Here is a 25,020-nt window from a genome sequence, read left to right on the forward strand (position 1 = left end):
ATTGAGAAGCTGAGATGGTGGGCAATGAAGGGTGGATGTTGTAAGGAAGCTAGAGCATGGTGGGATTTTATAAGCCAAAGAAGTGAAATTCGTATTTAATTCCCTTAGACAACTGGTCCAGGTGCAGTGTTCCTGATGGTGGCTCAGTGCTCCAGCTGTGGATTCAGGGAACTCAGAACATCATACTGATAATAATCTCTCAGACTACAGAGTCAAATTCCTGCTGGTGCTCCAGTCCCATCAGAGAAGAAAGTAAGTCCCTCCTCCTATGGATCCTCTCATTTTTGTCATTCTCGCCTGCAGGAGATTCAGTCCTTCCTCTGAGGGGGCTACTCATACCTGCAGGTGATTTAGACCCTCTTGAAGGGAATTCTGTCTCCAGATTGGGATGCGGACCCTCCTGTTAGAGAATTAACTCTCTACATCTTCTCACAGAGTATGTGTGACTACCTGGAGACAGCATTATCTGCACTTCTAAACTCTGATTGGTAAAGAGAACCCACGATATGAGTTTGAAAACCTCTGAGTTATATACTGAGTAATGAAAACCTCTGAGTTCTATAATATTGATTTCTAAATGTATTCAGTTGATTATGAAAATCTCTGCAATATTTTGATGAAATTTACTTACTTCCTAGATTTCAAACAATAATAGAAGCTATAGTTAAAAGTTTAGTGTGTGTTTGGCCAAATTATTTACAAAATATTTTTGATTTTTATAAAAGTTGGTGTACGACATAGAAATTTTCCCCTATTTTGTTTTGTTTACTGCTAGGATATAGAAATGCTTTATTTCTGCTGACAGAGCTTATATTCATTGGTCTTGTATAACTCACTGTTCAGTGCTAAACTTTAGCAGATTCCTTAGGGTGTCTGCCATTTATAACAGGATTCCATCTACAAGTCGACTGCCTTGTTCTTCCTTTCTCATGGGATGCCTTTTGTTCAGTTTTCCCCCGTAAATGACAGAGCTATACTGTGAGAAAAATGATGGACAGCAGTGCCAGAAAGACCTGGGACACATTTACAAAGTCTGGTCCAATTAGAATGGGGCATGGTGAGATAGTTCTGTTATGTTTGCTCTGACCCTATGAGTTTCTCTTCACTACCTTCACTTGGACAAGTTGTAACACAATTAATATGGTGAAGGATGAAGTCCCTGACACTCAGTAGGTGACACTTAAAGACAGTGCCTCCCAGGTGATCCATTCAAGGAAACCTGAAAGGTGGGCTCTCTTGTAATGACATTGGTGTCCTTATGAAAGGAACCCTAAAGTCACAGACACTTGAAGGGTGTAGACAATGACCACAGGGCACCACGAGGAACCAGCTACCTACAAACGGAGGAGAACTGGAGCCAACTCTTGGACCCCAGTCCTCCAAACGGAAGCCAACAGAAACCTCTGCTCAGTTCTGCCTGCAGCCCACAAACACTAGAGTGTGAATTCTTGGTGCCATAGAGCCTGAAACTCGCTGCCTTAACCCCAGCTCTGTCTTGGGGTGGATGGAAGTCTTTTCTATCTTGGGGTGGATGGAAGTCTATCTCTCAAGGTGAGATAAAGTGGTCCTGAGTTAGGTGCCAAGGTACAGTCCCGGGGGAAGCTTCTCGATAGCTAAGCTGGAGCTTGAAGCAGGCCGAGCTGTGCTCTCCTTAAGGAACTTGGCACTTGTTGCTAGAACACAGGTTTCTTCTTTCAATGTACACTTAGGCAAATTTGCAAAGATCCAAAATGCTGGCTGCTGCTCTCACCAGTTTCCTTGGAGTATGCCCACAGAGTTCCTTGTCTGCTACTGCCAATCCAAGCCTTGTCTTTTAAGGGGCTGCTCATGCCGTCATCTGACTTCTCTGGTCAGGAAGCACACCTGCTAAAAACTGAATTTTAGGAGGCAGATCAGATGAGAGAAAGGACTGAAAGAGATTGAAGGGGCTCGAGACCCCATATGAACAGCAATGCCAAGCAACCAGAGCTTCCAGGGACTAAGCCACTTCCCAAAGACTAAACATGGACTGACCCTGGGCTCCAACCTCATAGGTAGCAATGAGTAGCCTAGTAAGAGCACCAGTGGAAAGGGAAGCCCTTGGTCCTGCCAAGACTCTACCCTCTAGTGAATGTGATTGTTGGGGGGAGGGCGGTAATGGGGGAGGATGGGGAGAGGAACACCCATAGAGAAGGGGAGTGGGAGGGATTAGGGGGATGTTGGCTCAGAAACTGGGAAAGGGAATAACAATCGAAATGTAAATAAGAAATACTCAAGTTAATAAAAAAAAAAAAAAAGACATAGGGACAGGAGGAACTGCATCCTGAACTTTTGTGTAAGAATTTTGGCTTGGACTGATCAAGTATCAGAAAGACCATGAATTCCCTATGGCCAAATTAGCTAGGGCTATGTTTATACCAAGAGAGCTCCTTGAAATACCTGATCTGCAGTTTGCGCTCCCTTTTACAAGCAACTACTCAGTTGAATGTAAGTGACTACATCCAGGTTACTTAGTTGGCTGCTAAGTGTAAATCTACTTTTACCTGTATTTAAACATACGGTTCACATGCCATTAAATGGAAAAGCCCCAGTGGTATTAGTTATAAAGGTGCTCACATAATAAGTTTTTTCCAAGAAATTTTCAGTAATTTATGTAAAAATCTATATGGAGAATGCAGTATAGTACAGTCAAATCACAGGCTTCATAATCCTATATTTAAAGTTTGATATGATTACAAAAATTAAAGCAGGACTATTTTAAATATTCTACTATATTTAATTTAGAATTAATCTGTTTTTCGATGCACCAATCAGCCATAATGTAGGTTAGCTTGTTTCCTAAGTCATGTGTTTTAAGAGGCATATCAGTCTACCAGTTGAATTTGAAACACCTTTGACAGGATTGTATTATTTAGGTACCAGGAATATTAAAGAAGATGAAAAGAATAGGAAAGTTAAATTGATTTAGTAAGCATTAAGTTTTATGGATGCATAACAGCTTAAATCTTGATGAGATATGTGTGAGAAAACTAGTAGGGGGAGCATAAGTAAAGGAATGATCCTATCACTGCCTCTAAACCATAAAATGCATTCCTACAGTTATCTGAACTCCATTGACTATGGAAATCATGGTGACCCAAAAAAAAAAAAAAAAAAAAAAGAGGCAGATCAGATCATTTTTCTTTCTGATTATGTTGACAGCATAGTCTTCTTTATTTGTTTGTTTGTCTGTTTTTGGTTTTTAATTTTTTATTAGATACATTTCTTTACCTACACTTCAAATGTCATTCCCCTTCCCGGTTTCCTGTTCATAAATCTTAGGTGGGGCTTCTGTAAGGTTCAGACTCTCTGCTTGTGAGCCATTACCACACATGATGTTTATATTTTTGTTCACTTTTATCAATCTATTTGTTCTGCAGTGTGCTCTAAGAGGGCAAGGAGTAGGGTTACATCCCAAATCCTACTCAGTATGGAGTCTGCTGATGTTCAGCATAAGGAGGTGCCAAGTCAGGGGACCTTGATGTGCTGATGCAGCAAATGAGAGTCCACAGAGGCCCCAAGCGGGAGATGGAGGAAGGAGCCATAAGGACAGTTGGGAGAAAACAGGTCAACTTCCCTAAGATTCAAAAAAGAAGCAGTTGGTCTCCATCCCGAGGGAACTCAAGCTAAGACTCACAAAATAGTGCTACTAAGCCAACCCAAATTCTCTTATTTTTCCCAAATCCCTGAGAGCAGAAAGGAGTGGTTTCAAACTCCATGGGCTCCCCTCATACTCACTGGAATTCGATGCTGAAACTGCCATAATCTCTGTTCTGAAAAATCCCCTCAGGAACTAATGAAGGGCGTGGCTAAATCCGAGAGGAGGGGCGGGTATTGTTCATTGGCCACTCATGAGCATGAGCTCTATGCCCATACACTGAAGTTTTCCAGGGTACCTTTCAGGATCCTTCGCATTTACAGTGCTTGTAAAATACAAATTAATTTACTGTGGCATCGAATACCCATCTCACCTAGAGGCATCCCTTTCCCAGCCCACTGGCGATCCTGCCCCCTGAGACTTGTAATGGAGGAGGCCCTACCCCTTCCACTCTACCATCTCAGGAGAGTCTACCACACAGACAATGTCTTATAGGGTCCTTCAATCAGGCCCCGCAGGTTCTGTGTTCATCTCACACTTTAACATTTATCCACACCTGTGGTCTGATGATGTCTCCTGATCCCCCAGCCTTTCCTGTATGTGACTGCCTGGGATCACAGGGTGAGTAGGGGCAGTACTATCTACATACTGTTTAAAACGTTTAGGCAATCTCAAGACTGGCACTTACCTCCCAGCGCTGTGAGTGAACAGGTTGAAAAAAATTCTTATACAAACAAATCACTTGACAGTTTAGGAGATGAAAATTTCTTCTGCCAAGTCAATCAACCACCCTATTCTGCTTAATTGTATAATAAATTCATGAGTATAACTGTTTCTGAAATCACTTTATTACCTGGGAATGGGCAAAGGAAGACTCATGTAGGATTTGGCAGAAAATGAAGTGGTACAGAGACCAGGGGCCACAGTAGGCCTGAGCCACAAATCCCACACAGGACAGGGAGCACAAGAAGACATGGTCCTGGGTCAGCACCAAATCTAGTTTCTAAGGGATGTCTCTACAGAATTTTTAAAATAAAGTAAATTAAACTATACAAATCCAAACACTAATCCCAATATATAAGTTCTGTTCTTCCACAAAAGTTCCCCACAAGCTTTTTAAACCCTCAAACATGCTTCCCCTTTCTTAAAGTTCCTTTGCATTATTTATAGGACACTGCTGAGTGTCATAGGCTACAGGTAACAGTACTCAAAGTCATTCCCTGTTCATCTGAACTTTACATCCTTTGACCAGCAACTTCCCAACTCCATCCTTACATTTCACCCAAACCCTGAGATTTGGACACTGTCCTGCTCCCCGTGCTAAAGCACAGTAGTCATGAGGGTGAGGGGACACAACATCCCACTGACCCTTCAGCCTGCTGGAACTGATCAGTGTATCTTGTGCCATGATAATAAAACATACCTTCCTTCCATCAGTACTGAGTGGCCACTTACATTTGAAACGTGAATGACCAGAAGACCTTTAAGGCAATGGGCTTATCAGTGCGTAGTTTGGGGAGTCCAGGCCTTAGGAAAACATTTCCCAACAGTAGTGTACGCTATTCAATGTGCTCTTGCAACACTTATTCACATCTGACCTCACTGTCCAGGGATGGCCAAGTCTACTTCACTACAGGTCTCACAAACACACATGCAGTGTTTTCAGATGCTTGCAGGTTCTTGAGTGCATCTGTCTTCCCATAGACTAGGGACAGCAGGTACCTGCTCACCTTCGGGAGGTATTTTTATGCTATCGAAGGCTGCCCATGTGCTGCAGACACAAGGAGAATGCACTTCCTGGGCAAGACAAGTGTGCAAATCCTTCATCAGCTCTCTGGGACATTCTATTCTCTTACAGAGGAAAAAGCAAAGACACGCTTTCAAATAGGAAACTCGATAAACGTAAAAAATACTAATGGTTGTATTTCAACAATTGATCGAACAGCTCTTATTAAAAAGAATTTTTAGGTTTCAAATGCTTCCGTTTTTTTAAAAATTGTGATTATTTCCCTGATGCACAGATTTCTATGGAACGGAAAGTTCTTCTGAAACCACATTAGAGATTCTGAAAAAGAAAATGTGTTGAAATCATAAAGTCACCTTTCACACAAAATAAGCAAACTGAGGCCTTTCTCCCATAGCTCAACTGAGGAGTGAGGATGCAAAATACAGGAATTAAAATTAAATAAATCTGTTAGGCTGAGAAAGAGATGCAGACTCAACTGACACAAGTTTTCTTATAGCACTTAAGTCACAGGGTGCAGAGCAACACGCTTCTTCCTTTCCTGACAGTTTTTATAAATCTCTTTACTAAATTTACAACTTCTGAGATAGCTGTGCTTGACAGCCACCCATGAGCTCCCATTTATCTCAGACTTCTTTGTTCCTACCTGAAAGAATGCTGTGTAATGCTGTGAGAGTTCTAGAGCCTTTGGAACCTCTGAAGTATTAGTTAACTCTCTAACAGAACTGTCACCTTTGCTTTCCACCAATGATTAGTGTTCTGGTGATTTGAATTGATAAAAATAAAATCCCTAGCATCAAATCTGAAGCCTTTCTCTAGAATTTTGGAAATTAAATTATGAATTAGATATTCAATCTCAAACATTTACATTGGATCAGGAGGCTCACATTTTAGATGAATGATGTGTTGTGCGCCTTACATAAAAAACTACTTGTAGCCCACTCATGTAACTTAAAGAACGTACAGGCAACATTTCACCTGCCCCAAGAGACCTGTCTCCTGCATACAGGGTCCCCAATGACACAGGAATGCCCTAGGCGGAGAGGCCTGTCTCCTGCAGACAAGGTCCATTATGACACAGTAGTGCTCTGAAATTTTCGGCTATCACTGTCTGGTAGGAAAATGGAGTTTGGAGAAAGAACAGAAAGATAATATCTAGGCCTACTGCCCTTGGAATGACAATGAAAAAGGTAGGGTAGAGGAAACACCCTGTCATCTTTAAAGCCCTTCATTCTGCCTTCTGGGTCCAAGAGTGCCAAAGCTAACAAGAACGGGTAACTTCACCTTAGTCAGATCACTAAGAACTAGGCAGGATTTTTCTTGGTAAAGTAAGACAAAATTTCTTGGATGTGGAACATCTCTCAATTGCAACCATTTCAGAAAAAGAAATTAAACATCACTTAGAAGTACATTTGTTCCTTCCTCTTCAGGCCCACCCCACAATTCCACTGCCAAGGTCAGACCTGCTTGAGTACAGGTGACCTCTCTCTTCTCACTTAGTGTTCAGTTCATTCTTAAACTCTGTTACTTTACGAGAAGCTTCCACTTTGTCAGACACATCATGACTTTTTGAGAAGATGTGTGGACGCTCTTTAAACATCAGGTTTTCATGATCTCCAGAACTGCCAGATAAGTGTGCATCTTGGCTGGACAAGAGCAGAACACAAAAGATTATACATAAAAATACAACTAACTAGCCTAACTAAATTTTCATCTAAATTTTAATGTTTCAGTGAGAGCTGTTCATTTTTGCACATTATTTCAGTTATTTTATGTATTCTGGCTGAAACAAACTATACCTACTCTACGGTCTGAGCAGAACTTTAAAATCCAATCTTTGCTCATCAACTAAATGTCAGTTCAAAGAAAAGGGCAGGATTTGTGGAATAACCCTATAACCAACCTGGCCAAAAAGGTATGAGTACAACTTAAAATATATCAAAAGAGTAATGAACCAATAAAGAATTCCATGCAGAAAAGGGGCAAAATAAACTCTTGACTGTGACTTTCAAAAATAAATATGTGCACTACTGATGGCTCAGTGATCAACTGATGATTACATAAATGCTAGGAAGAACAGGCAGCCAGCTTAGTCATTGAGAGACTCTCTTTCATTGAGCAAGGGAGAGTAATTAGAGGATAATTTCCGTCAACCTCAGGGCAAGCCTCCACACGCACCTATGTACACAGATGTATATGGTGGTCCAACATAGCCACACTTATAAGGGAGAAAGAAAATAACAAAGTGAGGGTAATCAATTTCATTAAGCATCAGAATTTAAATGTTTTGGCCATGTAAACCTGCTTAACTATGGGGGTAGTTTAAAAGTACACCATTTCCACAAACTTTTCCCCTTTATAATACTGAAAGCTAGAACAACCCTGATTAATGTAATTCAGTGTTACAAGGGGAGAGGACATATAACCTGAATGAATGTCCATACACACACACACACACACACACACATATATATATATATATATATATGTATTTGGTCATACACATTCATACTTACGTAAATATATAACCATATACAACAAACAGCCAATACCAAACAAAAAGTAGAGAAACTTGAAGCAATCCCACCAAAATCAGGAACAAGGCAAGCCTGCCCACTCTGCCCCTATCTATACAATATATTACGAGAGTTTATAGACAGAGCAATAGGAGAACAAAAAGAGATCAAAGGGATACACATTGGGAAGGAGGAAGTTAAGATATCACTATTGGTGGATGAAATGGTAGTATAAACATGTGACCAGAAAAAATTGTACCAGAACTCCTCCAGCTGATAAACAACTTAAGCAGAGTGCCTGGATAGAAAATTCACTCTACCAAATCAGCTGTCTTCCCCTACTCAAAAAAATAATGGGCTGAGAAAAATTAGGGAAACAGCACCCTTCACATTAGTCACATATAATATAAAATACCTCAGCGTGACTCTAACCAAGCAAGTGAAAGATCTGTACAACAGGGACAAGTCTCCGATGAAAGAAATTGGAGAAGACCCCAGAAGATGGAAAGATCTCCCATGCTCTTGGATTAGCGGGATAAAGAGAGTAAAATGGCCATCTTACCAAAAGCTGTCTATAGATTCAATGCAATCCCCGTCAAAATTACCACTCACTTCCTCATAGAGTTAGAGCAATTCTCAAATTCATCTAGAATGACAAAAAAAACACAGGATAGGGCAAATATTCTCAACAATAAAAGAAATTCTGGGAGATCAGCATTCCTGACTTCAACCTGTACTACAGAGTAATAATTTTAAAAAACAAACAGTTATTGGTACAGGGACAGGAAAGTAGATCAAAGTAATACAATGTACAACCCAGAAAATAACCCTACACATGGATGGGAACTTAATCTGTGACAAAGAAGCCAAATCCATCTGGCTTAAAAAAAACAGCATTTTCAACCAAAGGTGTTGGTTGAACTGTCGGTGAGCATGAAAAGAGTGCAAATTTACCTATTCTCAACTCCTTGTACAATGTTCAAGTCCAAGTGGATCAAGAACCTCCATATAAAACCAGACATGCTGAATATAATAGAAGAGACCGTGGGAAAGAGCCTCAAACACATTGGCACAGGGGAAAATTTCTGACTAGAATGCCAATGGCTTATGTTCTAAAATCACCATTCGACAAATGGGACCTCATAAAATTGAAAAGTATCTGTACGGCAAAGGTCTTAATCATTAGGAGAAAATGGCAATCCAGAGATTTGGAAAAGATCTCAACTGATCCAACATTTGATAGAGAGCTAATATAAAAAATACACAAAAATTCAGAAGTTAGTCTCCAAAAATCCAAAAACAATATTTTTCAAACGGTGTACAGAGCTAAACAAAGAATTCTCAACTAAGGAGCCTTGAAAGGATGAGAAGCACTTAAAGAAGTGTTCAACATCCTTCCTCTTCAGGGAAGTGTAAATCAAAATGACCCTCACAATCCCCAGCACAGCAATGACTAAGATCAAAACCACAGGTGACAGGAAATGCTGGCAAGGATGTGGAGAAAGAGCAACACTCTTCTACTGCTGGTAGAACTGCAAGCTGGTAAAATCACTTTAGAAATCAATTCAGTGCTTCCTCAGAAAATTAAATATAGTTCTACATGAACAACTAGCTATAACACTACTAGACATAAATCCTCAAAGATGTTTCAACATATAACAAGGCCCCATGCTCCCTTATGTTTATATAAGCCTTATTTATACTATCTAGACGTTGTAACCAATCCACATGTACCTCAATGGAAGCATGGATATAGAAATTGAGATGCATTTGCACATTAGAGTACTACCAAGTTAGTATAAACAATGACTTCACGAAATTACAGGGAAATGAATAGATCTAAAATATATAAACTTGAGAGAGGTAACCCAGACACAAGCTGTGTACAAACTCATAAGTTGTTATTACCCCCAAAAGCTCAATATGCCACAATAAACCTCACAAACCATATGGAGCTTAAGAAGAAGGAAGACCGGGTTGGGGATTTAGCTCAGTGGTAGAGCCCTTGCCTAGGAAGCGTAAGGCCCTGGGTTCGGTTCGGTCCCCAGCTCCGAAAAAAAAAAAAAGAAGAAGGAAGACCAAAGTGTGGATGTTCATTCCCACATAGTACAGGGAACAAAATAATCACAGGAGGTAGAGCAAGGCAGGGACCTGTGAGCAAGAGAGTAGTGGTAGATACATATGCAGGGTTTTGGGGAGGACAGGATCAGGTGATAGAAAAGACATGAGCGAATTAGAGTTTCAGGAAATTGATTAAAAGTATGTAGCAGTGGGGAATGATGAACTGGGTGTAGCCACTACAAAGTCCCAGATGTTAGGGTAGTGAGAGTCCCCCAGGATGCAAAAGGTTGACTTTATCTGACGTATGCAACAAGGGGGACCTGCAATCTGTATAGACACCTCCACTAGATAGACACAGCCCCACATAGGCAAAGGGGCCACACAATCATCCTAAATTTTTTTTCTTTTTCTTCTTTTTCGGAGCTGGGGACCGAACTCAGGGCCATGCACTTGCTAGGCAAGCGCTCTACCACTGAGCTAAATCCCCAACTCCTCATTTCAAATTTCTAACCTAGGTATGTTCAAGTCCAAAGAAAAGACAACAATAAAAAAATAGAACAGACACTGAAGGAAAGGCCATACCTTTCCTTCAGTGCTCCACTTAGGATTCCATCCCATGAGCAGATACCAAACTGAGACACTATTACTGATGTCAAGATGTGCTTACTGACAGAAGCCTGCTATTGCTATTCCCTGAGAGGTTGTACCAGCACTTGACCCTTACAGCTGTAGATAATTACAGCCAACAATCAGACTGTGCCTGGGGAACCCACTGGAAGAGCTAGGTGAAGGACTGAAGGACCTGAGGGAATTCAGCCCCATAAGAAAAACATTATCAGGTTAGTGGACACACAGAGCTCCGAAGAACAAAGCAAAAACTAAAGAATACACATGGAGGGAACCATGGCTCCAGATACATGGCTTTCACTGACATCAATGGGAGAGGAGGCCCCTGGTCCTGTGGAGGTTTGATATGCCAGCATAGGGGAATGTTAGAGTGGTCAGGCGGGAGTAGGGGAGAGAGTGGAGGAGCTCCCTCATAGACGCCAAGCTGAGGGGCATGGGGAGGATGGAATGGGTGATTGCGGAGGGGCAACAAGGAAGTGGATATCATTTGAAATTAAATGAATAAATTGATTAAGTTTAAAAAATCTCATGATCATCTCAGTAGATTCTGAAAAGGCCTTTGGCAAAACGTGACAGTCCATCATGTGAAACTTACACAGAGAGAAGGATACAGAAGAATACATGAACACAAAGTAATATACAGCAGTCCACTAGCCAATGTCAAACTAAATAGAGAGAAACTTAAAATAATTCCCATAAACTCTGGGGCAGGGCGTGGCTGGCCACCCTCCCCCTAACATTTCAATATAGTTCTTGAAGTTCAGGCTAGAGGAATAAGACAACTAAATGTGAAAAACGAGATATGCATTGGAAGGGAAGAAGATATCATATTGGCATTTGTGATGATATCATAGTATGTACAAGAGCCCCCAAAAATTCTATCACAGAACTCCTATATTTGATAAATACCTTCAGTAAAGTAGGTGGATACAACATTAACTAAAAAAATCAGTACCATTCTTTTAAACAAACAATGAAGGGGCTGACAAATAAATTAGGGAAACATTGCTCTTTACAATAGCAACAAATAATATAAATGTCTTAGTGTAACTCTAAGAAAGTGAAAGATCTGTATGACAAAAATTTTAAATCTCTGAAAAAAAGCAATTGAAAGATATCAGAAACTGAATGCAATACCCATTAAAATACCAAAACAAGTCTTTACAAACCTTAACAGTGAAATTCTCAACTTCAAGTGAAATATTTCATAAACCCAAGAAAGCTAAAACATTCCTGAACAATAACAGAATTTCGGGAGGAATCACCATCTCTGATTTACTGCTGTCCTACAGAGCTATAGCAATAAAACTACAGTATTGGTATAGGAACAGGCAGGCTGATCAATAAAATGAAATCCAAGACCCTGAAATAAACCCACACAAGTATGGATGCTTATTGTCAATAAAGTGGGCAAAATCATATGACAAAAAATAAGAAAGCATCTTGAACAGGTGGTGCTGGTCTAATTGGATATAGGCATAGGGAAGAATGCAATGAGCCTTATCTATAAACCTGTGCAAAACACATGTCCAAGTGGATCAAAGACCTCAAAATAAAACCTTATACATCAAATCTGATACAAGAAAAAGTGAGAAATAGGCTTGAGCACATTGGTACAGGAGACAACTTCCTGAGCAGAACACCAATGGCGCTCAGATATTGAGATCAACAATTAATAAATGAAACTTGATGAAACTGAAAAGCTTCTGTAAGTAAAACAAAACATTTAATAGAAATGTCTGCATACAGGTTGGAAGAGGATCTTCACCAACCCTATAGTGCACAAAAGGCTAATATTAAAATTACATAAATAACAATTGAAACTACAAGAGACCAAATATCCTAACCTAATAATGTGCTGAAGAGATAAATTCATCAGCAGAACTTTGAATGGCCAAGAGCCACTTAAAGAACTGGTCACCATCCTTGGTCCTCAGGTATATCCAAATCAAAAGCACCCTGGGATTCCAACTTATGTGCATCAGTATGGATAAAATAAAAATCTAAAGTGACATCCAGCACATGGTGATGAGGATGTGGAATAGTGGGAACACTCCTCCATTGCTGCTTGGATTGAAAACTTGTACATCCATTTTCGAAATCATATTGGCAGTTTCTCAGAAAACTGGGAATCAGTTTTCATCTGGACTTAGCAAAACAACCCTGGGACACATAATCAAATGGTGACCCACCATCCCACAAGGACACTTGATGAACTATTTTAATAGTGGTTTTACCTGTAATGTCCAAGAACTGAAAACAACCTGTATGTCCCCCTACTGAAGAATGGATACAGGAAATATTGTATATCTACACAATGGAATACTCGTCAGCTATTAAGAATAAATACATTATGAATTTTGTAAGCAAATGGATGAACTTCAGAATGTTATCCTGAGTGAGGTAACCCAGAACCACAGAAAAATGTATGTCATTTATGAGTGGACATTAACCATAAAGTGCAGGATAACAGGTTGATAGGCATGAAGGAAGAAGGAGGACCTGAGTGAGGAGGTGTGGATCTCACAAGAAGGAGAAACAAAATAGTCTAAGAAGGATGAAATGATGGAACAGGGTAAGAGAAGAGGCAGGAAAGGAGATGGAAATGCTGGTCAGGTCTAGGGAGAGGGGTTTGGAAGAGGGCTAGGAGTGAGATTACAAATTGTCTGGGCAGGAGTGTCCAGGGATCTCTGGTGACTTGCTGGATGCCTGGTAAGGGAGAGGATGGGGGAGTCTACGGGGTGACTCTAGCTTAGATTCCTACTGGAGCAGAAGATGGAAATGGCCACCTCCTGTAGCAAGAAAGAACTTCTAGAAGAGGAAGAGGACATCAATGCACTCACAACACCTTCAACTCAAAATCTTTTTTGCCAATAAGTGTGCAGGGATAAAGGTAAAGCAGATATTGAGGGACCAACCAATCAATGACTGCCCCAAAGTGAGATCCATCTCATGTGACAGAGACAACCTCTGACAGTACTTACGTTACTCTGATTTACTTGCAGACAGAAAAGTAGCACACCTGTCTCTGGAGAGGCTTCACTCAGCAGCTAAAGGCCACAGTCAGTCCTCAGATGGAGCTTGGGAAGTCTTGTGGAAGAGTGGGGGAGAGTGGTGAGCAGACTAGAGGGGTTAAAAACACTTCAAGAAGTCCCCTATAGTCAGATACCTTGGACCATGGAGTATGCTAGAGCCTGGGCAACCAACCCCAGGGCCAGGTGTAGCTATCTGCAGTTGGTCTCCATGTGGGTCATCTGACATGTAGATCCAGGACTGTTACAGTCTCTCTTGCCTGCCATGGGAACCCTTCCCCATACCTGGGCAGCCTGATTGTAAATCTGTGGGACAGGGGGTGCTTCATACTGTTGGGAGTAGATGCCCCAGGGCGGGGTGGTACCTAGGGAGTCTGCCCTTCTACAAAGAGAAGGGAGAGCATTATGATGAGAAGGATTTGTAAGGTGGCACTGGGAAAGGGGGAGGGAGAGTGGCTGGGATCAGGATGTAACCTAAATAAAGAATACAGTACTGGAATTAAGAAAGTTAGACTGGAAATTGGAAAGATTGCTCAGTGTTAAGAGAACTGATTGCTCTTCCAGAAGTCCTGAGTTCAAATGCCAGCAACCACATTGTGGCTCACAAATATCTCTGATGAGATTTGATGCCCTCTCTGGTATTTCTAAAGACAGCGACATTGTATATATGTATACAGACACACACACACACACACACACACACACACACACACACACACACACACATATATATATCAAATGAATAAATGAATAAACAAACAAACGTAGGAATTACCTGGTCTTAGATTCAGAGCAGGGAATAAAGTGTAATGAGATTATATTCAAACCCATGTCATATACTGCCTGATTCTTTCAGATCTGCAGGAACCATCACAAGGAAGAACAAGAGAGGCTGGAAAGGGGGTCTGATCCCTGCAGCTCCTCAGTGTATACTAGCACAGCACTTGCCCTTGGGAGATGATGTCATTCATTCTTCCCGATGTTGCATCAATCAAAATTACATGCTCTGTGGATGAACCTGTAAAAGAGGACAGTTGCTTTTGGGCCAATATGGGGGCTCCTTTCCTCTCAGCAAGCTCACTGCTGCCTTTTGAGGTCTCTGGATAGTGAGCAAAATGAAGACACACAGAGTAGACTCAAGTTGAGTCAGCCAGGCCCAGGGGGCTCAGTGGTGTCTCTCAGATTCCCAGGCCCTCCCTGATATTGAACACTCTACACAGTGTAAGAGGATTAGGGGATAACCAGGAAATGCAGTTGCTCAGGTGTCTGGCTCTGTAGGAGGGAAATAAATCACAGTGGGAAACTTCAGGACAGTCAGGTGACCTGAGCCCTCCACAGAGTCTAAGTCCAGACTCACAGACATTCATCTGTCCACAAGTCTCCTAAACACAGGCCTTGACTGACCTGCAGTCCAGAGTATCTTATTATACAGTGTCGCTTAGAGAGAGGACATACTTTCCAATTAGGCCTTTTCTGTGTCACACTGAGACTGGGTTCATGGTACAGCTGATGCAGATGGGGACTGGCCACAAGTGGCAGTCTATCGCAGATCATGAAATAAATAAATAAATAAATAAATAAATAAATAAATAAATAAATAAATAAATATCCACTTATCTCACTGCCTGCAATCCTCATTGTCACCACAAGTGAGCGCTGCTTTGACCTTCTCAGGAATAAAAGCTGACTTCCCTCAGGGAAATGGAAGGATGGATGGATGGATGGATGGATGGATGGATGGATGGATGGATGGATGGATGGATGGATGGATGGATGGGTGGGTGGATGGACAGACAGAGAAGTGATTTGACTTAATCAGTTTCTTCCAGTCCTACTTTTCAGGTCAAAAACACACTGAACATGTCTGCTGCAATTGCTTGTATTTCATTTCTGCTTTCTTTGGCTGTTCATTCAAGGCAGCTCCCTTAGAATCTGCTCATCTCAATAAAGGTCCATCTGTGGAATGTATAGCTTCTCAGTTAGGAGCTAAGGGATTCTTGGAAGGAGTTCCCAAAATCCCCTCTGGGGCAGATGCCAGTGTTCTCTACTTCAGACAGCAGCTGCATGAAGCAAACACACACCTGTCTGAACATTCCAGCTTGGGTGCACGTCACAGTGCACCTGCCCCAGGGTCCCTGTCTGTTGCACATGCCACAGGGCCACAACTACAAGATCCCTTCCCCAGGACTCATGCCCCCTTGCATCTCCCCCAGGATTCCTGCTCTGTTGTAACTGAACCAGGGTCCCTGCCCGGTTGTTCCTGGCTCACGTTTCCTACTCAGTTTTACCTGCCCCAACGACCCTGTCCCACTGCACCAGCCTCAGGGATCCTGTCCCATAGTGCCCACCATGCTGTACCTTCATGAGAGTACCTACTAACTGTTCCTAGGTGGCATTTTTCAAAATCTAATTCAAAGATCTTGCCAGTCAGAACCCATTGTCTTTGGTAACACCAAGTAGATATTTGCAGGGCTTCCTCACCTACACTTAATCAATCCCTTCTCTCAGTTATCCATGTGGAAGCAAAGAAACTAGCAGCAGAACATGGATTATTCATCCAGGATATCAGCAGCCCTAGAATTCTCATGAGATGGGCTGCTGTGACTGTGATACAGGGGTGGCAGGGAGGCTTTGACACTGAACAAGCCCAGAGTGCTGCCTCTGCTCACATTGTGCCAGCACCTTAGCCTAACTCTAGATGTCCTAAACTCTGAGAGGAGAAGGAGATCTTCCTACATAGAAGATGTTCTCTGAATCTGTGCTGGCCAAGGTCAAGCCAGAGTGTTTGAACATTCCAGTTCCAGCCCCTGAGGGTTCTCTGCCTGCCTGGTGTTTTGTTGTGCTTTATGTCTGGCAAGGTGAAGATGTGGACCATACTAGGAATATCTTTGAAGACAACTGCCCTGGGTTCCCATGCTAAAATTCAATTAGGGACTGACAGGGACCTAAATACCAACAAGACAGTGCCAAGACCATGAGTTCCAAAATCAAGAGCAAATGGGGCCTTGATGCTATCCTGTGCTGATCTGACAGGAGTCAGCACACACAATTCTCCTGCACATCCAATGCCCCTTCGAAAAATACTCTGTCAAGTGTAAGTGATGCCTCATGAGAATGAACTGTCAGCGTAGGACAAGACACTTGGGACTACTGTCCTGAACTCACCAGTCTCAGATGAATGGGCTTTGAAAAGTTTTCAGGACACAGAATAGGGGTGTATAAGCAAGTGCAGGTAATCCTTGGGAAACACATAGTTCCTGAGGAGGTTTTGAGATATGTTGGATCCACTCCTGGAAAAAGCAGCATTGTGTTCAGGGGGTAAGAAAGCAGGAGCCTGCTGATGTTTTCACAGTATTGCATGGGAACAGTAACAATGCCCTTAGGAGCAGGATGTCCTAACACTCTCAGATCAAGCAGACAGCCTAGAGCCTATTAGGCCCATATCCCAAGAGAATACCGGTCATGTGTGAAGCTTCTATAGCCAGGAAGCTGGAGTAGGGAACATTGACATTGTCTCAGTTAGGGGTTTACTGCTGAGAACAGACACTCCACGACCAATGCATTCTTATAAGGACAACATTAATGGACACAGGATTGCAGGTTCAGAGACTCAGTCCTGTATCATCAAGCTGGGAGCATGGCAGCATCCAGGCAGTCATGGTGCCAGAGTAAGTGAGAGGTCTACATATTCATCTGAAGGCTGCTTGGGGAAGATTGGCTTGCATGTGGATAGGAAAATGGTTTTAAAGCCCATGCCCACAGCGACACACCTACTTTAACAAGACCATGCCTCCTAATATTGCCACTCCCTGAGCTAAGCATATACAAACCATCATAGACATCTTGCAGGAGGGTGGTACTGTTCTATCAGAGAGAAGCCTCTGCTCCCGTTAATATACTGAGGTCAACCCTGGATAGGGCTCAGAGCCCTCCACACATCCTGGGACTCAGGGAGGCATCCTATGAAAGAGCTTTTTCCTAAGGACACATGGGTGTAGGCCTCCCTTCCAGCCAGGCTGTAGTGAGTCTCCAATGCTAAACTCTGTCTTTTTGCAGAAGTGAAACAATGAAAATTCACCCTTCACAGTACAGTGAATAGCAAAAATGGTGAAAGGTATAAAAAGAACCAATTAGTACCTGAGCCTGAGGATTGGTTTTATATGAAATGTGGGTGGGTGCAGTGCAGTATCCTCCTCCATATGCCCACATGTTCAGTAACTACCCTGTTCGATGCAGCTTTACACATAACCATCTGGAATCCATTCACTGAGTGACTCCATCCCTGGACTGGAAGCTACAGGTGGGACTTTTGTACCCAGGTCTCCCAGCGCAGGGACAGGGATGCATGGATAAAGTGGAGAGAAGCAGACTGGAATGGTGCAGAGGTTATCCTGCCAACCACCCCAAGCACCCAGCAGCATGACAATGTAGAACAGCGAGCAGTTTCCCAGCCAGCCTCACTCCCCATAGACAGACTTCTTCCAGTCCCTCCTTATGCCAAGGAAAGAAAAGCAAGAAAAGTAGGGGCAGGGAAAGAAAAATTGCTCTACTCCCAGGAGCCAAGGACAAGCCCCCTCCCATCCTCTGATCTGACTCCATAACCAGCCACAGCCAAGTCCTGGGCTCATCTCTAGAGGCACATGGACCCAGGCAGATGAGCCCTTGAATCACAATCGGCTCCTCAAAAGCATCCTATGGGTGTCAGTCCTAAGTGCATGAATCGGAGGTGCTCTGCACAGCTATTCAGAGAAGCCTTCTCTTGATCTCTGTGAAGATCTCTCTGTTGGATGTCAGAGGAGAGTGTCCATCCAGCATCAGTCCTGGGACTGTGGCCCTCTAATGTGTTAGCCCATGTGAACCTCCCCACAGAGCCCCACCTGTCCTTGTGCAACTCCTCCTTGATCGCTTTTATAGGAAGATATTTAGAGTCCCTTGCAGGAGGCAGGGAAAATGGCACACAGCTGAGGGTGGTAGACAAACCTGGGAACACATCAAACATTGAGTTGGTGTGAGGCTCCCTAAGCCATGCTTGGGCAGGTCTGTGCCAGCGATCCCATAAGACCCTTTGATTCTCCCCATGTACACAGCAGGAACCAATTGCCAGGCCTACCCTCTGCCCAGAGCAAAGGGAGATTGGAACTTGGATTCCAACCCTGGCCATTCCTATAATACCTGACCTTGTAACCCTTGCTCCCTTTGGGGCTCAACAGTCCCCCTCAAATGTAGACAACAATGTCTAGATGGCATTCACAGCTTTTCTTGCCTGAAACTGTGCTTTGTTTGATACTACAAACCAGGAAGTAGGGACTTAAACTTGAGATCACTGACTCAGGCTAGGGAGGACTCCAGGGCACCTGAGCTCAGCTGCAAAGGCAGAAGCTGAACCACAGTGAGCAGAGGTGGCACACTTTCCTGTTTCTTTCCTTTTCTGCTCTCAGGCCTTTCAGTGAACTCTACAGATGAGGATCTTTCCTCCCAGGCTTAGTGTCTGCAGCCATGAGAGTCCTCTACAGGGGACTCCAAACCCCAGAAGATTCTTCAGAAGGAAAGCGCTACACACTGCACTGCCCCCAGCACTCTGAGAAACAGAGACCCTTTCTGGGCTTGGGCCAGTCAGTGCTCAATAGTTAGCTTCTGGCTGCACTGGCTGCTCACAAATAACACAGCAGACTGGGTCCTGTGACCTGGCTGTCACAGACTGTGATTGAGAATTCATTTCAACTGTGTCAGCATAGCCACTCTGTTCCTTCTGGCCCCAGGTTGCACAGAGCTCCTTGTCCTCATACATGCCTGTTCCATCACTGGACCTTAATATTTAAAGTGAGCCCTACACTCAGGATGGACTTGGTTTTCTATACATCATGCCAACCTCCGTGTGATAGGAAGTGTCTGCCTGTATATGCATACCCCCTTATGTGCCTAGGTGTCCATGCATACCACTACCCCCTGTTCTGTCAGAGGCCATCCTCTGGACAGGTCCTCACGCCTGCATGTCAGACCACCTGTCTTCAAGCCCCAACCCCTCCCCACTCCACAGATGCTGAGCTTATGGGCTTTGCTGATGCACCCAACATTGATGGGGGTTTTGGGGATTGAAACTCAATTCCTTACCCTTGGGAGGCAAGTGCTCTGCCTATCCCTGCATCTTTGTCTCAGGTGTTTGATGATAACCTAGAGCCTTTCTGAGGATTTATGAAATCAGTGTCATCTTGATCGGTCAGTTTAGAAACACAGCTTTGTTTTTTCTTTAAAGGTGTACCATCAGTTTAAGGCTAATCATTCAGAATTCAATGAAAAAGTGACACCCTGAGTGTAGACATGACGACTTTGAAGCAGGAGGCATAGAAAACATTCAAAACAGAGAACTGAGGAGAGGTGAACATCTTACAGGCTTTGATTTCTAAAAGCCTTAAATCTCTCCATAGCCCACAGAAGCCAGAGCCTTGAAGCCCTTCCCAACCATGTCATGACAGGTCCTATTGTGACCTCATGAGGAGCGACTGTGAGGCGTCCCAGCCAACAGATTTTAAGCTGTTGCCAGGCCTGGATTTCTTTGAGTGCTTTGAGAGGAGGTGTGGAGTGGAGCCCTCTGCGACTTGTTTGTATCTTGTGAGCTGTGTGTGGTTGTATTGGATTTTACTGTACTGTGTATATGTGTATGTATCAGTGTGTGTAAGAGAGTGTGTGCTGACAGATTTGCCTGTGTGTGAGTGTGTGTACACTTTCGCTTGTGTTTGTCAGTATATGTAGGAGTGTGTGAGTTTACAGGTTTGTTTGTGTGTATGTTGTATGTGTGTACCACCTCTTTTGTGTGTGTGTGTGTCCCTGTGTGTGTGTGTGTGTGCGTGTGTCTGTGATGTGCATTTTTCCAGGTTTACTTGTGTGTAAGTATGTGTGTGCCTGTTCCTACGTGATTGTGTTTTGTATGAATCTGGGCGTTTGTCTGTATGTGTGCCTGTGTGTGTGTGTGTGTGTGCCTGTGTGTGTGTGTGTGTGTGTGTTTGTGTGTGCACGCACGTCCCCATCCCCTTTTGCCTCTTGTATCTATATTACCTGCACCTCAGTGCAAAAGAGTGTAGAGGCTAGAAGTCACCCCGGCTGCTGTACCTGAGGAATGTCCTCAACCTCATTTTCAAGACAGGCTCTCTCACTGGCCTGCAGCTGCCCAAGTACCTGTCTTGGGTCTCCAGTGGCTCCCAGGAATTTGATATGCCAACCCCATAATATCAGATTAAAGGCCTACGTAGACTGCTGGCAGCTTATTTATGGATTGATTTTTTTTCTATGTGTTTAAGAGATAGAATTAGGCCATATATTCTCAAGACCACTGACTATTTCCTTATTGTGGTTTTGTTTTATTTATATATTTATTTATTTATTTATTTATTTATTTATTATGGATTGCTGGATTCATTTTGGTGGTGGTTTTTATATTCTCACATGCTATATTATTGCTTTGATTATTTACGGTTCTGCAGTCGGATGATTCACTCTATCTCCATTTTCAATGTCCTGCGGTTTCATCCTTTTTCATTATTCCTGTTTCTCTATTTATTGAGTACAAGCAATCATTGGCTTAGACTTGATACAAATTTGCCCTTTGTGACACTTTGACTCTTCGGCCTTTGTTTAAGGTTTACTGTTCACTGATATTTAACTGCCTTATTCCTTGTGGTTGGTTAATTTTAATTTTCAGTATTTTGCTCTGGAGAGTTGTGCATTTTTGTGGATCACGAGGTCCTGAAATTCAATGGAGTTTTCCCTTAAGTGTTGGCTTTTTACATTTGTTTGTTTTGTCTTATACTCAGTCTTTCTCCTATCATTTCTTTTATCTGACCTTTTTCTTCAATCCATTCACAGTATTGATCAGCTTTGGCCGCCCAATCCTATTGTAGTATGACGATTTTTATTTTCATCATTGCATTTAGTATTTTTGTGCTCTTGGCTTTCTCTTTTGGGGATGGTTATTTGGGTGGCTTTTACTTATGATTCTTCATATTTCCCCCTGTTCATAATTTTACTCTATTTTTCTAGTCTAGTCTTTTCTTTGTTATTATTTTTTTCTTTTTGTTTCATTTGTTTCTTTTAGGTTCCACATGTGTAATTTTAGTTCCTGAATTGCTCCATCTTTTTCATTATTTGATTCCATTTGTTTGTTATTTTTAGGTGGCATTAGTACTGATAAAATGCCTACAGAGACTGAGGAGGAGTTACCACCTTCTAGTCCCGATCCCAGTATCTCTCAGGAGGGAACCTTTCATTCCCAATATAAAGTACTGAAGACTATTGGAAAAGGAAGCTATGCCAAGGTCCTCCTGGCCCACCACCAGCTCACAGGAACCCCAGTGGCGGTCAAAGTTCTCCGAAAGAACAAGCAGTGGTTCCGGCCAGCCATGACAGAAGAAAACATAATGAGAAAGATCAACCACCCCAACATTGTTTCTCTCTTACAAGTCATTGAAAACAAAACTAGAATATACCTCATAATGGAGCTGGTGGAAGGCCAACAACTCTACCAGTACATCAGAGAGTCAGGGCACATAGAGGAGGATGAGGCCCGGCAAATATTTGAACAGATATTATCAGCAGTGAGCTACTGCCATGGAAAGGGGATTGTTCACCGAGACCTGAAAGTGGACAATATAATGATTGATAAAAACAAAAAGGTCAAAGTCATCGACTTTGGGCTTAGCACCGAAACACAACCTGGACAAATGCTAAACCAGCACTGCGGTGCGTATTCTTTTGGTTCCCCGGAACGCTTCCTTGGACTTCTGTATGACGGGATGAAGAATGATATGTGGACAATAGGAGTGGTCTTGTATTATATGGTAGTGGGAAAGCTCCCCTTTGATTCTGTGATCATCCAAGAATTACAAAAACAAGTTGTTGCAGGGGTGTATCCTGCCCCCTGTGGGGTTTCAGAAGAACTGGAGAACCTCCTTAGTCAATTACTAACAGTAAATCCAATGTATAGACCAACAGCCAGCGAGGTGATGAAACACGTCTGGTTCAAAGAACACGGGAAGGGGTTCACAGTTCGTTGTGAAGAACTGCTTCCCCTCAGGCCAGACCCTGAAATTTTGGGTGCAATGAAATGCATGGGATTTCAAGCCTCTGTAATAAAATACTCCCTAATAAAAAGAAAATATAATGAGGAAATGGCAACTTATTGCTTCCTACAACAGCAGGCTCTCCCGGGGTATGGCTGCACAGCCCAGGCACAGCAAGTGAGTCCCATTGCAGCCCCATTTCCTAGCCTTGACCCTGCTGCTGCTTTTAGATTACAAAGAAAGAGGAGTGGAAGCCTGCCAGTCCTTGGCACCTTGCAGGTGTCATTCTCCCAAGGTAACGTATCTCATTATGGCCAGAAGGTTCATCCAAAAGGAGGAAGAAGGTCCACTGTGGCTTGTCGTCTCAGGCCACTACCAATGACACCTACACAGGACCACTATCACAAATGTGCCATGAGTGTCCCATACATTCAAACAACAAGCATCTTCAGTGAGAAGAGTAGCAACAAGGAAATAAAAGAAGATAATCTACTCTCCCACAGAGCCCCATTAGAGGATAAGCCCATCTCCAGCAGGGTCGGGCACAGAGGTTTTAACGGGTGGACCAGGAATATAGCAAATGCCCTGATAAAGCTTTGTTGCTGCTTGCCAAGGAGAAAGAAACCTCGCCTGGGGCAGAACAGAATCTCACCCCAGAAATGAGCCACAGGGAGAGTCCAGATAACAAGCAGCAGGCACAGCCCAGGTACCTTCGTGCTTTGTCCTTTCTAGTTTGCTCTATGCTGGTCCTTCCTCTTGTCTCTGGTTTCCATTTTCCCCACAATTCTTACCTTGTATCTTCTGTAAGTTCTTTTATGAGGTTTCCTCAACACCAAGCCTTCTCCATCTTCTTGATTTCTCCTCTTCCCAGCAGGGACTCAATATGAATTCCCCACTCTACAGAGTTTTCTTGTTGACCCATCCCTTCAGATGGACTCCAGCTCCCCCTTAGGCCAATAGCTCCCACAGGGTGAGGACTAGAGATTCATGGGCTCATGGACTCATCCATGGGCTACTGGTTCTAGCACATGTGGTCATCAATCACAAGTGCTGCAGAACAGAGTCTTATGTTTTCAAATATAACATCCCACTCCAGTAAGCCTTAAAATTAATAACAAGGTTTGTCACTGAATAAGTATCAACAACCTAGTTTGTTGGTTATTGTTGATGGTCAGAATCCTGCATGCATGCAAATTGTTTTGCATACTGATTTTTTCATTCCTAAGACCTAGCAATTCATATATATTGTTACATATATATATATATATGTAACATTTCTAAATGATTTCTTTCAAAAATATTAACTGAGAAGTAGAAGAGAAGAGTTAATAAAATAATAAGGCAATCAAAGCTCCAAATGGTAATCTAAGTATTCTACCGCATAAGATTTTTGCTTAGAATAAATTGACTTTTTTTCTCTCACAGTGCCATCTTGAAATTCTGTCATGTCCTGAGTATAAACAGGAGGTGATTTCAGACACATGGCCAAGGAAAAGACACCAGCAGAAGCTACAGCACCAACAGGAGAAACAGCAATAGCACCAGCAGCATTAGCAGCAGAAGGAGGAGGAGGAGGAGAAAGAGGAGGAAGAGGAGGATTCCCCAACACCAATCTCCTCCCTCCTCTTGATTTCTCCTCTTCCCAGCAGGGACCCAATATGAATGATGAGTTCCCCACTCTACAGAGTTGTCTTGTTGACCCATCCCTTCAGATGGACTCCATCTCCCCCTTAGGCCAATAGCTTCCACAGTGTGAGAACGAGAGGGTCATGGGATCATGGACTCTTCCATGGGCTACTAATCCATAGAGAAACGGGCCTGTAATACCAGACACTCAAGACACACAGTAGGTAGGGGGATCAGAACTTCAAGGCTAGCCTGGTCTACATCATGAGTTTAAGATCAGCTTGGACAACTTAGTGACACCCTTTTTCTAGAGGTGAGGAGGGCTAAGGCTACTAACTCAGTGGTAGAGTACTCGTGGGGAAACAGACTGCTGTCCATTGATACCTCTCCTTCCTTGCTCGGAAATACACAATGGTATTAGAAGAGTCAAAGGTTCCTGGCCTAGCATCCACTATTCTATTTGCTACATCATTAAGGGTGCAGTTTTTGGGGTGGAGTTTTTGGTATTTTGGTCAGGGATCAAATCTATGAAATAAAACTTAAGCAATACTCTCATTGCTGTCAGAGTGGGAGGTGGATGATAAATGCTTGCCCACCTGCATCAGTACAAAGCTGGTTCCTTGGACTCCCTGCAAACACATCACTGTTAACTGTGTGCCTTGTATAGGCTTTTCCAGCACTGTCATAGCTTGAAAACCTTCCCTGCTATGGACCCTTGAGTGGGCATCCTGCCTTTCTCAGTCTC

The 25,020-nt window shown here is 42.9% G+C and overlaps 1 protein-coding gene and 1 long non-coding RNA gene across 8 annotated transcripts in view; one reads left to right on the forward strand and one right to left on the reverse strand.

Moving 5' to 3' along the window:
- The window catches only part of LOC134482849 (uncharacterized), a 67,382-nt gene extending 48,237 nt beyond the window's left edge, over positions 1 to 19,145 (reverse strand). For 2 of the 7 annotated variants that reach the window (XR_010059467.1, XR_010059471.1), the window contains exon 1: positions 1,751 to 19,144. This is a non-coding gene — a long non-coding RNA (uncharacterized LOC134482849). Of the gene's footprint in view, positions 1 to 1,750 lie in introns of all 7 variants that reach the window. The other 5 variants (XR_010059465.1, XR_010059464.1, XR_010059470.1 and 2 more) reach the window with 5 other exon arrangements.
- Positions 19,146 to 20,125: 980 nt separating this feature from the next.
- LOC134482841 (sperm motility kinase Y-like) lies at positions 20,126 to 23,631 on the forward strand. The gene has a single exon (XM_063277005.1). It carries the CDS (start codon positions 21,783 to 21,785, stop codon positions 23,310 to 23,312), a length of 1,530 nt encoding a protein of 509 aa, XP_063133075.1. The 5' UTR covers positions 20,126 to 21,782; the 3' UTR covers positions 23,313 to 23,631.
- The last annotated feature ends 1,389 nt before the right edge of the window (positions 23,632 to 25,020 follow it).

The sequence above is a fragment of the Rattus norvegicus genome, chromosome 1 (genome assembly GCF_036323735.1).
Source record: "Rattus norvegicus strain BN/NHsdMcwi chromosome 1, GRCr8, whole genome shotgun sequence".
NCBI lineage: Eukaryota > Metazoa > Chordata > Mammalia > Rodentia > Muridae > Rattus > Rattus norvegicus.